The following is a 16,628-nucleotide window of genomic DNA, read 5'->3' as shown; positions in this document are numbered from 1 at the left end:
CCTGATTCTAATTTTAGGTATTTGATGTAGTGATAAATGTGGGGGTGTACTTACTTTTTCCACATGCGAAATTTCCATTTATGTTTATTTAAATTATACAATGGACTACAAAATGTAAATGTTTCATGATATTTGTTATATTATATCACCTTTATCTATCAATATTGTTGAAATGAAGATCAAATAACTGTATGTTGAAAAAGTCCAAAACTTGACATGGGGTGTACTTACTTTTTCACGTGACTGTATTGTCGTGTGACTGCTGTCAGTTAATACTGGGAGCGTCACTAATAGCAAATCGAGCGTTAACTTTGAGGCGTTGTTCAAACACGGACTCACTATACAAGTGCGGGAAGAATAAAGAAGAAGAAGAAACTGGAAGATTTTACCTGTGGGTCCCACAGGGCAGCCTTCAACCCTGCAAAGTAACTCAAGTGAAAACGGCTTTTATGTTCAAAAATAAACAAGGTTTTATTGCCACGGATGCCGATAATACAAAATAAAACGCGCCGGTTACTAACTATGGTTCCTTTTCGGGGCGCTCCCACACCAGACGTATCAAACACACAAGGTAATATATACCTGAAAAATAAAGGCCATGTGGGCTTAGCTCGATCGGATGACGTCTCTTGCCACGACCCGTCACAGGCCCGTTGGCGGGAAGAAGGCCTCGATGCGCACTTGTCCACGAGGGCTCGATAGGTCCTCCCACGCGGCCCGTCCGTGCCTCCTCCAGGCAGGTCACGTGAGTGAGCAAACGATCTGCAGCTCCCTTCGTTCTGAAGACAGGTCACGTCTCGCACACCGTCGCTCTCCAATTTCCGGAACAAAATCAAGCGGGGAGATAGACCAGGTCGAGCAGAGGGTCCAAGTGCAAGAACGATCCAGAACGAGAAAGTAAAATGCCAGCCAGCCAGTCATTTTATCGCTCTTGATCTGACGTCACCAATCCTCCCTACCAATCAGTCCATTGCCTCTCGACCTCCAGAATGTTCTTCTGGTGTCAGTCCCTCACCATTGTCCGAGTGCTTCGCGATATCCTCCTCATGCCATCGGTCGGTGGCCAATCAGTTCATCGCTTCTTCCTACCAATCAGCCGGTCGCTCTTTGCTCTGCCCCTGGCCAATCACAAGTCCTTCCTTACTCTGGCCTTCCCGTTGGTCGACACCTGGCCCAATGGTGTGATCTCCCCATCAACCCCTTGACCAATCCATTGCGAGGTGGGCATGGCCTCAGCTGGCCTGAACAATCCTGAACTCTCTGCTCACCTTCACTCTTTCATTCCTCCTTTCTCCCGCTTCTTGAGCAAACTCCCTCACTCTCTTCAATCCCTCTCCTCCCTCCAGGTCTTTAAAACAGCTGTTCACCACCATCTCTTATCCTCCCCCATCCAAAACCTTGATCTTTTCTACCCCTGTTAATTCACCACAGATCCACTTTTCTGAAATACCGACTTTTTTCCTGGAGGTCCTAGCAGTGTCCATGTGTTTTTTTTTCCTCTCCCACCCTCAACCCCATTTCCCACGCCCCCTGTCCCCAAGCCCTCTCCCTCCCACAGATCTCCCGATGTCCCTGTTATAGTGTTATCTACTGTTGTACTTGTGTGCCTCCCCTTCTCTCCCCATCTTGTCTCCCGCTCCCTTTATTATATGTTTTATGTGTCACTTTGTTTTTATGTGATTAATGTTAGCTCTTACACGAGCCTCGATCTTGTATACAAAAAAAATAAAAATAAAAATAATAAAAGAGTGTTGCTATGCAAGTTGGTGATGTAGCTGGCTGCGGTTCTATCGGCAGTGCCCCGAACTGGCTTCCGGTGAGTTTTATTGTGGGAGGGATTTAATTAGTGTCTGTGGTGCTATTGGCCCGAACTAATGTCTATGGTGTCGTGCCATACGGGACAACGGATAAATCACAGGTCTTACACATAGGGGAATTAGCATAATCCCTACTCCAGTTAGCACAAGGATCATCCTTGTATGATCACAAAGATGCACTTACACGAACAAACTGCCGAAACAAAATTACATGTGGGGTTCCCTATCCCAATAATCGGAGCATGATACCTTCACAGATCTACCTGGTCTATATATCACTCTACCCCAAAATTCATAACAATATTATTCACTCAAAAACAGAAAGGTACATTGCACATGTTAACAGCAGCATTTCTTTCCAGTTCATCTGCTACTCATGTTTCTAAAAAAGAAAACGGATAAAACCAAAGCAAAAAAGTTGGGAAAGACTTTGCAGAATAATTGAAAATAAAGAGTTTTTGGCCACTTGTGTGAACAGCAGCATTTTCTTCAGTAGGTCTGCACTCTACACCTTGTTCTTTTATAATCAGCAAATTTATCATCAACAAAATAAATTGTCCACACAAAAACAGATAATTAAAACTCTTAAAAACCTCAATAAAGGAAAAGTTTTAGTGCACTTGTTAACAGCAGCATTTCTGTTTAGCTTGAGTTCAGTAATCCCAGTTTAAGAGCTGCAGTAATGCAGAAACAACGTTTCTGCACACTTTCTCCAGTCAGCCTGCTCCTCTTCTTCTCACAAATGGCTCCAACCTCACTAAAAACAATCTCGCTTGGAATGGAGGAGGGTGGGTTTGAACCGCGTCAACTCAGTAGTCATGTTCCAGGTGTCGAATTACGCTTCGATCAGGAATTACTTGCTGTACACCTTGCGTCCTTGCCATTAAGCCCTTGCGCCACTTCTCAGAAGGACGAGTGACTGCAGACGTGCGAGATGGAGCAATAACAGGTCTGTGATGCCTTTCGATGTCTGGGCCCACTCACCAGCTACACTGGACGGGTTTTCGTGTGAACATCATTTCATTTTTACCCGTCCTCTACCATGCGTGTAAACTTCCTACAAGAACGAGTGGGTCAGATGGTCACAGTTTGAATAAAGAGTTGGCTCTGAATCTGAATTTCTCAGATGTCTTTTCTTCCATAATAAATTCCTCTTTGGCATTTCCAGTGCTCCCAGCAAGCTCTCACGAATGTTCCCCAGTAGCCACATTGACACAAGGGGGATCTCCACCTTTTTCGTATGACGAGAAGGAAAGTTTTCATTTTATTTTATTTTTTTGCGTTTTTAAAATATCAGCAATATCGACACCATCATCAGCTGATGCCGATAATCTGAAAATGCCAGATATCGGCCGGCCGATACATCCGTCTACCACTAATCTGACTGTGGATCCAGATACGAGAATTTTCAAGTGATTTTTCACAATTGAGAGATGGAGGCAAAAACGATATAAAGCATGATATTTCAAAAAATGTGGATGACTTAAATGACAAAACTAGGAAAACGAGTTGTTGAGATGACAAGAACAAGCAATTAGATATTGGTTCAGGTCTGGATCCAGATCCGTCCCGTCCTCTCAATGGATACAAAACAAACTGTTCGGATTGGTGGAGGTATGCGCTCTACCGAGTGTTATTTTAGTTTTTTTACGAGACTGGGATATAGACGCTTTTGCAGATATGTCAGTGTTGTGATTTCATGTGTACAGGTGTTCTGAGAGGAGTGTTCTACATACTGATAGAAGGTGGCTCACACTTTGTTTCTTCCTTGCAGAATCTACATCTGTCTGACTGACTCAGTCCCACCATCTTTTTAAAGCCACCGGTATCGTGTTCATGGTAATGGGCATTTATTTTGACTAATTCTCTATCACAGTGAATCTGACCTCTTCGCCAATCCAATGAGCCTCCTTTGTGTATCTCTAATCTGTCCATGTCTTTTCCATCTTCCTGCAATTTTGTCGTTCTCCCATTTGTCTGTGTGAATTTGTTCATATTTAATTTTGTTTGTTTGGAATCATGAGGGCTGTATTCGCTGATGTTTTTACCTTTTCATGAGGAGCATCTTCTATTTGCACATGTTCTTGGAAATATTTTAACAAATTTAGTTTTGTATTCTTTCCTGTTGAGATAAATTTGATGAATGACTAAACGCCTTGCTGCACACAGAAAACTTGTAAGGCTTCTCTCCCGTGTGCAATCTTTGATGTTGAGACAAATGTGATGAATGACTAAATGCCTTGTTACACACCAAGCAATTGTGGGACCTCTCTCTGGTGTGCATTCTTTGATGTTCATGCAAATGTGATGATTGCTTGAACATCTTGGAGCACACGGAACACTTGTAGGGTTTCTCCCCCGTGTGTATTCTTTGATGTCGAAGTAAACTTGATGAATGAGAAAAGGCCTTGTTACACACCAAGCAATTGTGGGGCTTTTCTCTGGTGTGCATTCTTTGATGTTCATGCAAATGTGATGACTGCTTGAACATCTTGGAGCACACGGAACACTTGTAGGGCCTCTCGCCCGTGTGAATAGTTTGATGTTGAGACAAATGTGACAAACGATTGAACACCTTGCTGCACACAGAACACTTGTAGGGCTTCTCTCCCGTGTGTATCATTTGATGTTGAGACAAATGTGACGAATGATTAAACGCCTTATTACACACCAAGCACTTGTAGGGTTTCTCTCCCGTGTGCATTCTTTGATGCTTATGCAAATGTGCTGACTGCTTAAACATCTTTGGGCACACAGAACACTTGAAGGGTTTCTCACCAGAGTGTATTCTTTTATGTCGAAGTAAACTTGATGAATGAGAAAAGGCCTTGGTGCATTGTGGACACTTGTAGGGTTTCTCCCCAGTGTGTATCCTTTGATGTTGAAGTAAACTTGATGACTGAGAAAAGGCCTTGGTGCATTGTGAACACTTGTAGGGTTTCTCACCAGTATGTATCCGTTGATGTTGAGATAAATATGAAGAGTAAGTAAATCCCTTATGACACACAGTGCACCTGTGGGGCTTCTCACCTGTGTGTATTTTTACACATTCTTTCAAACATAATGAAGAGGTGAAGTCTTCGTTGGAAAGGGAAAACCTGCGTGGCTTCTCACTTCTTTGAATCTGTTGCAGGATCGTTATACACCTGTCACTGTTGTTGTTGTTGTTGTTGTTGTTGCTGCTGTTGCTGCTGCTGCTGCTTTTGGACTTGCCGTTAAATTTATGCACATTCTGACAAAAAGTCCATGTCATGTGATGACTGAAACGATCTTGTGTGTTGGCCAACAGGAGAAGCTTTCCCAATTGTTTATCTGGAAAAACAATTCACCAACAGTGTCAATAATTTACTTTTGCAAAGAAACAGAAACATAAAAAACTAGTTTGCAGAACATGATGTGTGTATGTGTACGGCGTGTATGTGTGTATGTGTGTGTGCGTAATATGTATAGCATGTCTCAAGCATAATATGTGTGGATGACTGGATATAATATACAGTACAAGTAGAGCTATATTCAAAGGAATTCACACTCACTCCAAATAAATAAATAACATATCCTGCAGCGTGATATTGTGGGGTGCCAATGGCGCCCGGCGATGCCGCCGTGCAGCACATGGAGGGTGTGGTGTGCAATAATTGATTAATTGTGCAATTAAAATAAATAAATAAATAAGAATCGCAAAATTGTTAATTTCTTAATCAACTGCCAAATAGCATACCTCAACCACCACTGTTTAATCTGAATCTGTAAACATTTTGAAAAGTAATTGATTGAAAAGTTAAATAATCAATTCATAAATAAATGAAAAACAAGCACAGATACATTCAAAGTACACCGCCCCCATGCCAAATAATTAAATATCCTCCAGCGCGGCATTGCCGAGGTGCCTCGTTCGCCCGGCAATACCGCCGTGCAGCTCATAGAGACTGTATTTGGAGGGAGAGATGCACAATATTTGATTGATTAAATGCATAATTAAAATCAATAAAAGATCGTCATAAAATGTTTTCTTAATCAATTGGCTAATAGCATAACTAAACCACCAGTGCTTCATCCAAAGATGTAACTTTTAGAAATTTAATTAAATGAGTCAGAGTTAAAGAAATAAAATAATTAATTTATCAATCAATAAATAATTAATCGATTAATCAATCAACAAATCAAAAATAGCATTTGCAGCCAAATCACTTGGTCATTGTCATGTCCAAATATCAGCTTCCTAGCTCAAAAGGTGTCTTGAGATATTGGCCAGATGAGAAAGAAAATAAATGAATGATTAACAATGAAAATAAATAAATAAGAATCATAAAAAATTGAATAATTAATGAATTGGCTCACAGAACACAAAAAGCACCATTTCATCCGAATCTGCAACAAAAAAATAATTATTTTTTTTCGTCATGAATCGAATAATTAAATACTTAATCGATTAATTGATCAATCGATAAATCAAAAATAGCTTTTACAGCCAAATCACTTGGTCATTGGCATGTCCAAATATCAGCTTCCAAACTCAAAAAGGTGCCTGAGTTAATGGTCAGAAGAGAAAGTAAATGTATAAGTACTCAATTAATTGCCAATAATTAAATAACTCATCAATTAACTGATTAATCAAAAAACAAACAAGTACAGATACATTCAAAGCACAAACGGCTGCACCGTTCAAGATTTAACGGATGTTTATATGAATCGTTTAAAAGAAAAAAAGCCTTCAATTTCAGATATTTAGCCTTTTCATTTGGGCCTCCCAATTGAAGCCCCGCCCATAGGGTGGGTACCGTTGCTAGTCGATTATAATTAAAGTGATTTAACAATTAATTGATTCATCCAAAAAATTTAAATACCAGTTTAACCACAGCACTTGTTCACTATTGTGTTCACTGGAGCACTGTTCACTTGTTCACAGTAGCGAGCATCCAGATTCATAACAGCCAGGAACAACGGCACATGGACCAAGCTGCCTCCCCATCTGTGCTGCGCCCAACGGAGCCCTCCTTGGTGCTGGAGCATTGAGCTTCATCACAGCCAGAAACCACAACCTGCATTGTTTTCATTAAATCATCATTCGTTGCATTTTCAATTTCTTGTCTTGTTCGTTTATTTCTTCGTGTTTTTGGATAAGCCCCCTTCGCATTGGTCCGTTCAACTAAGACCACGAGACCTCCGTTTCTCTTGCGCGCCATACAAAGGAACTTGCTCGCCTTGGAGTTAAAGCTCATTTGGCCATTCGTCGCCCTGAGGTCTTCACAACAGGGTCAATGCGACAATACTTTACAATGAGCCATGTCTCAATTTTTTCCCATTGAACGGTTTCGGAGATATAGAGGGGCAAAGGTTTTCGTTTTTTTCCAAGATTGCGCCCATACCATGTGACGTTTGGCATCATAATTATCATTAAACAATTATACAGGTGGAGGACCTCCTTTCCTGAAAATTTCGAGTTAATTGGACCAACGGTTGCAGAAAAAATGGATTTTAAAGGGAATAAACGTGAAAATAAATCACAGCAGAAGAATAAGAGGAAGAAAAACAATAGGGTACCACAGCTTGAAAGCTTGTGGTACCCCAATAATGAAAACAAAAAAATCTAAAATTGACTGGGCAACATCGGGTACCCTTACTGGTATTTGCATAAATAGGTAGTCTATAGAAGTCACTATTCACTTCTGCCACCAAAGGTGGATGGAGATTATATTTTCAGCCCTGTCTGTTTGTCCGTGAGTAGTGTGGAAGTCTGAATGGACTTCCAACTGTTCATGAGATGTCTCTCTCTTGAGAGTAAGCGAGTTATCGACAGCATCTCAATTGAAATTCGTTCCTCGCCCTCATTAATTGTCAGGATAGTTAAATAACATGCGTTGTACTGCCAAACTTCCAGAGATTATCTTTTTCCACCAATTGTTTGAGTCTCCACGGATCAGCCAGCCATTATAGTCTTCAATATTGTTGTGCGATTCCCCAGGTGAACACCACAAGGATCATGAATGGCCAATAGCAAGCTTTAACTCGGAGGCGACAATCAAATGCGGATTTCACTATATGCGCCAGATGAAGAAAGGGGAGGGGAAGATGAAGCGCTTACCTGTGGTCCCGCCGGCGGTCCCAACTTGCGGAAAATAAACTCACACAAAAACGGATTGACAAATGTACTGCAAATAAAAAGTTTATGAAAAACGGAATTAAGTCCTAAATGGAGCGCTCCCTCACCAGACTTAGAAACACAGACGAAGGGAAGGATAACCTGGAAAATAAAAATGAGTGGTTATTTGCACTTGGCTCAATCGGCTTGAACCTTGTCAGGGTCTGCGAACGGGTCCGGGGCGCTGGCAGCGTTGCGCGCGAAGCGCATGCGTTGGCGTAAAACAGGCCTCACTCGCACTCGGTGAAGGCCTCCCGAGCAATTGTCCACGTGTCGTTTCTGCCTGGCAAAACTGTAGCTCTCCGTCTGCGGCTCTTACTCCTCACGTTAGACGAACGAAGATACGATGCCGGCCCACAACCGTTTCCTCCAGAACCGAGGTCCAGGATGTCAAGACAGAGGGGAGAATCATCAGCACTCAACCGTCTTTCACCAGAGTCCAATAGCAAGGGGCGGGGTGAGAGACAAAATGCCGGTCAGTGCATTATTTTAACGGCCGTCTCGTGACGTCATCTGTGACTCTCCACCTATCAGCCCGCAGGCCACCACTGCATGCTCAGCTCTCCACCAGTCAGCGTGCCGCTTCTTGCTCGCCCTTCTTTCACCAATCAGTGAGTGCCTTCTTTCTCCGCCTTGGCCAATCAGCAAATCCCTTCTTGCGCAGGCCTTCCTGTTGGTCAACTCCCACCCAATCATTGTCCTTCTGGGTGTGGCTCTCAGCATGCCTGAGCTATGTGTGCCTGCCAGACGGGAATGTTAGCCCAAGTGCTTGATGCCTGGCTTCCGGTTGGTTTTTATTGTTATGTGTTGTTTAATGGGCACTTTCTCCTCATGTCTATGGTGTGGTGCCATAAAGGACAAAGGATAGATCACCAAGGGTAAGACGTACAAGGGATCATTTATCCTTATTCCCTAAGCTAGTTAACATGCCCCGCCCCCTCGTGACGGGGACAGATATACAACTTATCCGACATCCGGGCTGAACAGGTCCTCTACTTATTACATGGTGGTGGTTCTCCTTCACGACAGTCGGAGCAAGATACCTACACAACTCTGCCTGGTCTAAAGTATCTCTACCCCACCGACATAACACAGTTCTCCCCCCCACCCCACCCCCCCCCCTCCCGGAACCATAACCCTGCAAGGTGTTCATTGCAGGCGCTATTACTCCAGTCTTACCACTTACCGACTCACACTTAAACGATGTAATAAATCAGGAGGGCTGTGGGAAGTGCACCGGGGATACTTACCTATTCTCCTTATCATTCTACCCCCTTAAGCAACCATGCAAATATGTACAATCTTGGAATCCTTGGCCCAAACTCCTGAGGAGGAAGAAAAAAAACCAACACGCAAAAACCTATCTCAACCACAAAACTTAACCAAAACTTGCAAAATTTGAAAAATTTTCAAGAAACACAAAAACATTTACATTACCCCTTCCTATAGACCGCGTCCCATGGTGGATAGCATAAGACTCAACGTTACCTGCGGGGCCATCCCAATGTACCCCAAATTTCCACGGGCCCTGTCCTGGTGTTACAGGTGAGTGACATGGCTCGGTGGATTTCTCCCCCATTCATTCACACAAATCCATAACCACTCGTACACATTTCCAAAATAATCAAGACTCAAAACCATTACTAAGCACGTATTTCACCCCCCTGCAGGACCAGGGAATAGATGTCAAAACACGTGTGTGCATTTCTACGAGGCAGCGGGGAGGTACCGTACAACCAAGATGGTGGGGGCGCTTCACGCTGTGTTGCCGGCAGTCCCAAAAACAAGTCGCCCGACTTAAGACTTCTTCGCATCACCCCCCCCCCCCCCTTTACCTCTTAGCCCCGTGACAGCCAAACAGCTCCTTATAGTGTGGTATGAGGTGTCATGAAAAACAGCTCCCATGCGATTTGCGTGCTAAAATTGATTTTTTTGCTTTCTTGGATTGATTTTAGGTCAATTTATTCGAAAATAATGGGGTTCGAATTTTCCGACCCCTGGACCCCCTTTTAAGGGGTGTTTTGTTTCCAGTGACCCCCAGGACTGACCATGCGACTTTCTCCCCGAACAACTGAGAGATTTTATCGATCTCGGGGTCGTTAGAGAGGTTTTCGATGACGCTAAATCCATTTATGATACTTTCGAAGCGACCGGAAGTGGAGATCCCCGACTTCCGGTTAGGTTCCATGCCAAGGTCAAGGTCATTTCGAAGGTAGCGATAAAACCTGGTCATATAGTACCACTCTCTGAGGGTTTTCATGCACGAGAAGACGGCTGAAGCAGTTATTTTTGCGATCAGACTGGCCAGTCACAAATAAATCTACGTTTTAAAGCCATTCTTAGTCAAATTTAGAAAATATTTACCGAAATAGCAAAAGTCTTACAAATGATATAAATACAGAACTATGTGTGTTTAGCTTGTTTAATGTCACAAAATGTTTTTGTTTACACAAGTATGTAATAATGTAACACAATTCCTCTAAATTCTCAGGATAACACATCCGAGAATCATGCAAGATAATTTGGATAATTAAATAGCTTTTAAACTAAAATTACTGGACGGATTATTCGTCAAAATCTTCGCTAACTATATCATTTCTTACCAAATGTACACAATTATCGACACAAGTAGTTAAGAAATGTAACACAATTCCTCTAAATTCTCAAGATAACACATCCGAGAATCATGCAAACTAAACTACTGGACGGATTATTCGTCAACGTCTTCGCTATGTATATCATTTCTGACCAAATTTACACAGTTATCGACATAACATTTACATAGAGGAGTGCATGGAAGACCGTTCTTCCAACAACTGCATCTGCCTTTGCAGCTTGATTTACATTTACATTTCGTAAGCTCAATCACAGCTTTTGGGGCAGGGAGGTTGAGACATCCCACCGGAACATATTGTTACGGACCGCGGATAAGATGTTGTTTTGCCGAGCGGATGGCACCGCGGCCGAACAGTTACCCCGACTAACCAGATTCCTGGACATTGGCCGAAATCGCGCCACAGGTATTCAATTTGGAAACCTCTAAAGCAATCGAATGTAAAGAAGAAGAAGAAGAAGAAGACGTACAGAAGAGTAACAGTATTTATTATTTACACGCTCAAAGTAACCAAGGAGAAGGAAAGATAATAAAATAATATACAGAAGAATCAGAGACACAGTGCAATTATTAGCTTACCTACAGTCTTAATTAACCCCAGGACAGAACAAACAAAAGACAGACTCACGCGGGGAATGATGATAGGAATGGCAGGAGGTGGATGGCTGTAGGGGGAGGAAGGTTCAGCTGGACCCGCAGCACGGTCGGGTCGGGGATTAGCAGCTGCCGCCCTTTCTCGATCGGCGCGTTTAACAGCCGCCGTTCCTCTTCCGATCGGCGCGTTTAGCAGCCGCCATTCCTTCGCGGCCCTGCTCAAAACTGCCGTCAAGGCCCCCAAGCTGCTGTGGCTGAAGCTGCTGTGGCTGCTGCTGCTGTGGCTGAACTTGCTGTGACTGAACTTGCGGTGGCTGGAGCTGCTCTTTTAGGGATCCCTTACTCAACTCTTCTCGTACTCAGTCCAACCACACTTTCTCTCTTGGTCCAACCACTTGCACATCTCCCTGTCCAACAACTCTTTGCACGTCTCTCGCTTGGTCCAACAACTCTTGTCTCTTGCGCGCACGCTTTTATAGCGCCTCAGGCGATCAAGCCGCCGGCCTTCATGACACGCCCCCCCGGTGAGTTCGCTTCGGCCCTGATTGGTGGGCACAGGCCCTCTGACTCCACCCTTGATGACGATGGGCGGGCACGCCCTTCTTCCCCGACCTGAGCACATGCTTAATGGCGGCTATTGGGGTGAAATCAACAACCCACAGCTGTAGCAAACCTGACAAACTGCCCAGTGCAGTTGGCAATTGAGGCTTGGAGGGGATGTAGTTGGCAATAGAAGTTTTGGGAGTGGGAATGGGGCATGAAAGGGAATCTATCTTATTTCACTTGGTGCAATGGAGTGTCATCTTAATGGAAGACAAGGCCTTACCCTAATACACATAATAAGGAAATAAACTACTGAACAGGGGTATTATGGTGTCCTCCATGTATGCTTTATGGAACTAACTACGGGAACGCCCTTTGACCTTTATACAACACTGGAGTAAGGAGGGCGATATTCTAACAACAATTTACTATACAATAAAAACACAAAAAAAAAAAACCATTCTCATATCCACAACACTGCACCCTCCTCCTCTTAGGCACGGCCCGGGCCTATAACTTTAACTTTTAGTGTGGCACGTAGGTGTAGTTCCCTCTACATTTAACCTGACCCTGAGTGCGACCGTTTTAAAACATAAATAAATATGTCCCGCTGCTCCATTGCACCCTACCTAACAGACTCACGCCCACAGCTAACCGAATTGCGGAATGGTCTTCAAACTATACATTTACGGTGGGGAGCATTATTTACAATTGATGCTAATTTTATTTACAAAACGCAACCCAGGACCTGTGATTGTTCTTTCTGGGGGGGAGACAGTCTGCTCTGCATCGACGCACCATGAAAGCACCCAAAACGCACCAATACACCCTCAAGCACCAATCGGTGCAGTCACCACAGTTCATGAATAAAAAATAAAAACAACAACCCCTAACCCTGCTGGTGGTCTCTTGCTCTTCGGCTCCCTCTGCTGGCTATTACTATCTTCCAGATGTTGTCATCTTCTTTGCTGGCGGCCTATTTGCAATAAAACTTGCACCCAACGTGTCCAATTTTATTTATTTATGGCCCACAGGGCCGACTAGTGTGGTTCACCTGTGTGGCATCGGTGCCCTGTGGCCAAGGTCCGCCAGCAAGATCTTGGGCCCTCATGGCCAGTTCCAGCAGAGGGGCCTTGCCCCAACCCATGGGGTCCATCAGTGGTGCTCAGCCACAGACATGTGGTCCATAATGTGGTGCATCGATGCAGACAGCTGGTTCCGGGAGTTTCGGGCGCACAATGGCGGACTCACGCACGCTCCCCTCGGCGCCCAGTGGCGCACAGGTCCTCATGTGGGAGACAAAGTGGGGAAAAGACAGATGAGCGAGGGGTAAGGTCAAAAGGGTACACATCAATAAGGCAATGCAAGGCGAAGTGTGTACGGAGAGCGAAGTGAGAAAAGCTCGTCCCTACCGTACGTCACCCCCCCTTGTCACCTACTCTACCCTTGCCCTTACCCCATATTTACAACAATCTACACATTTACAAATTCGTCGCTAATGTCACGTCTTCCCCATATTTCCCCTATACCAAATTCGTCTCCACAATCCCTCTAACCAAAATTTGCCATCACCCAATTCATCATCAATCCTCATAAGGAGGAAGAGATGGAACAACAAGCACAATGTCACACCCACGTCATGATGCGTCTCACATTCCAAACATTTGCATCAAAAATAATAAAAACATGGCATGGTGTGGAGTTACGTCACCTCAGGTGAGTGGATGTAGATGGTGCAAGGAGATTTTCATCCTAACTATCTATCTATAATTCCAGTAATCTCTGTGTGTGTGTGTGTATGTCTGTGTGTTTGTCTGTGACCGCTGTTTCTCGACAACCACGGGTCCGATATACTTGCAACTTGCCAGGTATATTGCTGGGGACCCGAGGATGTGCCTTTTCAAGGTTTCATATTAATCGGACAAGTAGTTACCGAGCTATGGCGATTTCTTTACCAAACTCCGCAAGCCGTTCGCTTTGGACCAAACCATTTCATGTAAATAGAGGGGGGGGGGGGGGATTGTCACCGTACTCGCAAGCCGTTCGCTTTGGACCAAACCATTTCATGTAAATAGAGGGGGGGGGGGGATTGTCACCGTACTCGCAAGCCGTTCGCTTTGGACCAAACCATTTCATGTAAATAGAGGGGGGGGATATAATTTTAGATATATATATAGTACGGGCATGCCCTAGTCCTCTAAATGCCATTAACACACTTTACACTACCCGGGGTCTTTCCCTGCCAATCCATTGGCCAACTTACACTATGGGTTCTAAAAACCAATTCCCATTGACCAAACTGTGGTGCTTCCTTAATTTGGGGTCTCACTCCCCCGATGCAACTCCCTGTGCCCTTGCACAATTTCAGGACTGGGGCATGTAGCTCTCCCAGCAGGCCTACCCACCTGCACACCTCCACCACTGTAGTTGCCACCCGAGCTTACCTAGCTCCTCACCCTAACCTATCTAACTGGGGAAGGCCCCTCCTGGCTCTGTCACTGGGCTACCTGGGTCCGTCCTCCGGATCCTGGGGCCCATCCACAACAACTCTACCGGCTCCCAGAGCCCACCTGCGGCCTCACCTGGCCGACATCCTAACAGTGGCGGAGTGTCAACCAACTACACACACTAACAGGCTACACACCCAGCCATTTCCACAACACTAATGCACCCATCCAAATACCATTCTTTCACCTCGCACCACAGATGCCAATATCCAACCACAATTTACCTATACCCTCTACCTAACACCTACACTACCCTCCCCGGGTATTCGTGATGGGGGTCCATCCATCCCCCATTCACACCTTCGCACCATCCACTCCACTCCACAGTTTCCCCCATACTCACTCCACGACCATCCATTCCAATACTCCTGTTTTTTCCACACTCCATGTCTTCCACACAACCATTCTCCATACACCTGTCGTTGCACACCTGTGCAATCACAGCTGGTGCCACCTGCATCCTCCTTCCTTCCTGGACCATTTGGTTAGCACAACTCACATCACTATCACTCACTCATACACTGCTCCATACACCTTTTCAGTTGCACACCTGTGCAATCACACCTTTTAACCACACATCTTTCACAATACACCTCTGAATACACCTCCAACACTCACACGGCATCCTCTAAACTACCTGTTGCCCTGCTAACTTAGTGCTCCCCGTCTTCCCTTTTGAACTAAGCACATACCACGTCATTATCATCCACACTAACCTACCTGCGTCCCCACTACAGGTATCATTGTCACTACCTAAACCTTACCTATTGTCATCATTGTCATCATTGTCATCATTGTCATCATGTCATTGACCTATTGTCATCTTCTCTAGATCCCTACCGTTATATCCTAACCCACCCGGGCTAGTTTTCACTGCCATAAACCCCATAAATCTAGTGCTCCTTTGCCCCCGTTGCGAGAGATGGCAAATTTGCCATCCCACCACATCGGGCATCTTCCACTACCAATTTTGCACACCAAATTCCAGCCAATCAAAAATTTGCAAATCACTACCAATCCTCTGCCAATCATCACTCTGCCAATCCTTTGCCAATCATCAAATTTTGTTTTTCTAATTTAGGGGCCAAAACACTATCCTCATCATCACAGTCTACTCACTAGTGCCTCTCGGTGTGCCAATTCATCTCCAAAGCCCGGCTTCGTAAAGCCGAGCAATGAATGCGGGTTGCTTGGTGCCGGCGGTTGGATACGTCCGGCATTCGGTGCAGGGAAGGACGCTTACCCGGGCCGAGATCCCACGCACCATCTCGGCACAGAGCCGTCCAATGGCCCGATCTCGACCTGCCGGAACGCCTCAACCAAAATGGGTCGCCATGACGACCCTTCCTATCGGGCTGCCCGCTCCACCTAGTGGAGCACGGACGCGGCCATTCCGAGCGAGGCCCAGCGTGGATTGCGTACGGTGGTTCTTTCGAAACCGCCGTGGTTCGGATCCCCGCTGGTCCTCGCGGCACGCGAAGCTGCCCGGCGTGCACCGAGGGCCCGATTCGGCTAGACGTCGCTCTAACCGCTAACCCGGTCACCGTCGATGCTCCACTTGTATGCTCACACCCCGCAGCCCATTCCTTGCTCACACTTCCAGCCGTCTCCAAGCTCTTTGTCATTGCACCTTCTCTTACACACCGAGGTACACTCATTCCGCTCACAGACTTGGTCACACACCTGACCACCGCACACCTTTGCACACACTCGTCGTTCGCACACCTCACCAACACACCTTTTCGCGCCCCCTCCTCTGTGACAACCACAGGTGTGCTCTCACTTGCACAGCCAATCACGTGCCTCACTACCAATTCAAGTGTGCATTCCCACACACGCTCTACCATTCCAGGTGTGCATCCTTCCATTCCAGGTGTACATCCTCTCTCACCTGCCACAACCAACTCACGCTTTGTGTCACTCTTACTACTCTCACCCCCACTCTCGGTCGCGCATTCACCCTTACTCTCGACAGCGCACTCTTTCCTCATGCACCCGTCCGTTACACACCTTTCTCGCGCATCCTCTTGCGCAATCTCTCCCGTTACACCCTCCGTAACACTCACCACAGGCGTGCATGCATCCTTACTTTTGACAGCGCACTCTCTCCTCATGCGCCTGTCCGTTACACACCTTTCTCGCGCTTCCTCTTGCACACACTCTCCCGTTACACCCTCCGTAACACTCACCACAGGCGTACACTCTCTCGTTACATCCTCTGTAACACTCACCACAGGCGTACACTCTCTCGTTACATCCTCTGTAACACTCCCCACTCCGCGCTTCCATGTGCCCCCTCGCACACGCGCTATGACCAACTCACTCTCGACAGCACACTCACTCCTTGGCGCCCACTTTTTCCTCACACACCCCAGAGTCGGACATTCTCGCACACCTCCTCCTTCGCACACCGT

General features: G+C 45.5%; 1 protein-coding gene across 2 annotated transcripts in view; it reads right to left on the bottom strand.

Moving 5' to 3' along the window:
• Positions 1-16,628, bottom strand: part of LOC137416873 (uncharacterized) — a 185,675-nt gene that overhangs the window by 156,683 nt on the left and 12,364 nt on the right. The window contains exon 1 of one of the 2 annotated variants that reach the window (XM_078770325.1): positions 3,992-6,041. In XM_078770325.1, the coding sequence (XP_078626451.1) occupies positions 3,992-5,070 (1,079 nt within the window). In that variant the 5' untranslated portion in view covers positions 5,071-6,041. Of the gene's footprint in view, positions 1-445; positions 6,042-16,628 lie in introns of those variants that run through there. The other variant, XM_078770326.1, reaches the window with a different exon arrangement.

Source organism: Myxine glutinosa, chromosome 1 (genome assembly GCF_964187855.1).
Source record: "Myxine glutinosa chromosome 1, kmMyxGlut1.1, whole genome shotgun sequence".
Taxonomy (NCBI): Eukaryota; Metazoa; Chordata; class Myxini; order Myxiniformes; family Myxinidae; genus Myxine; species Myxine glutinosa.
This window is presented reverse-complemented; position numbering and strand designations above follow the sequence as displayed.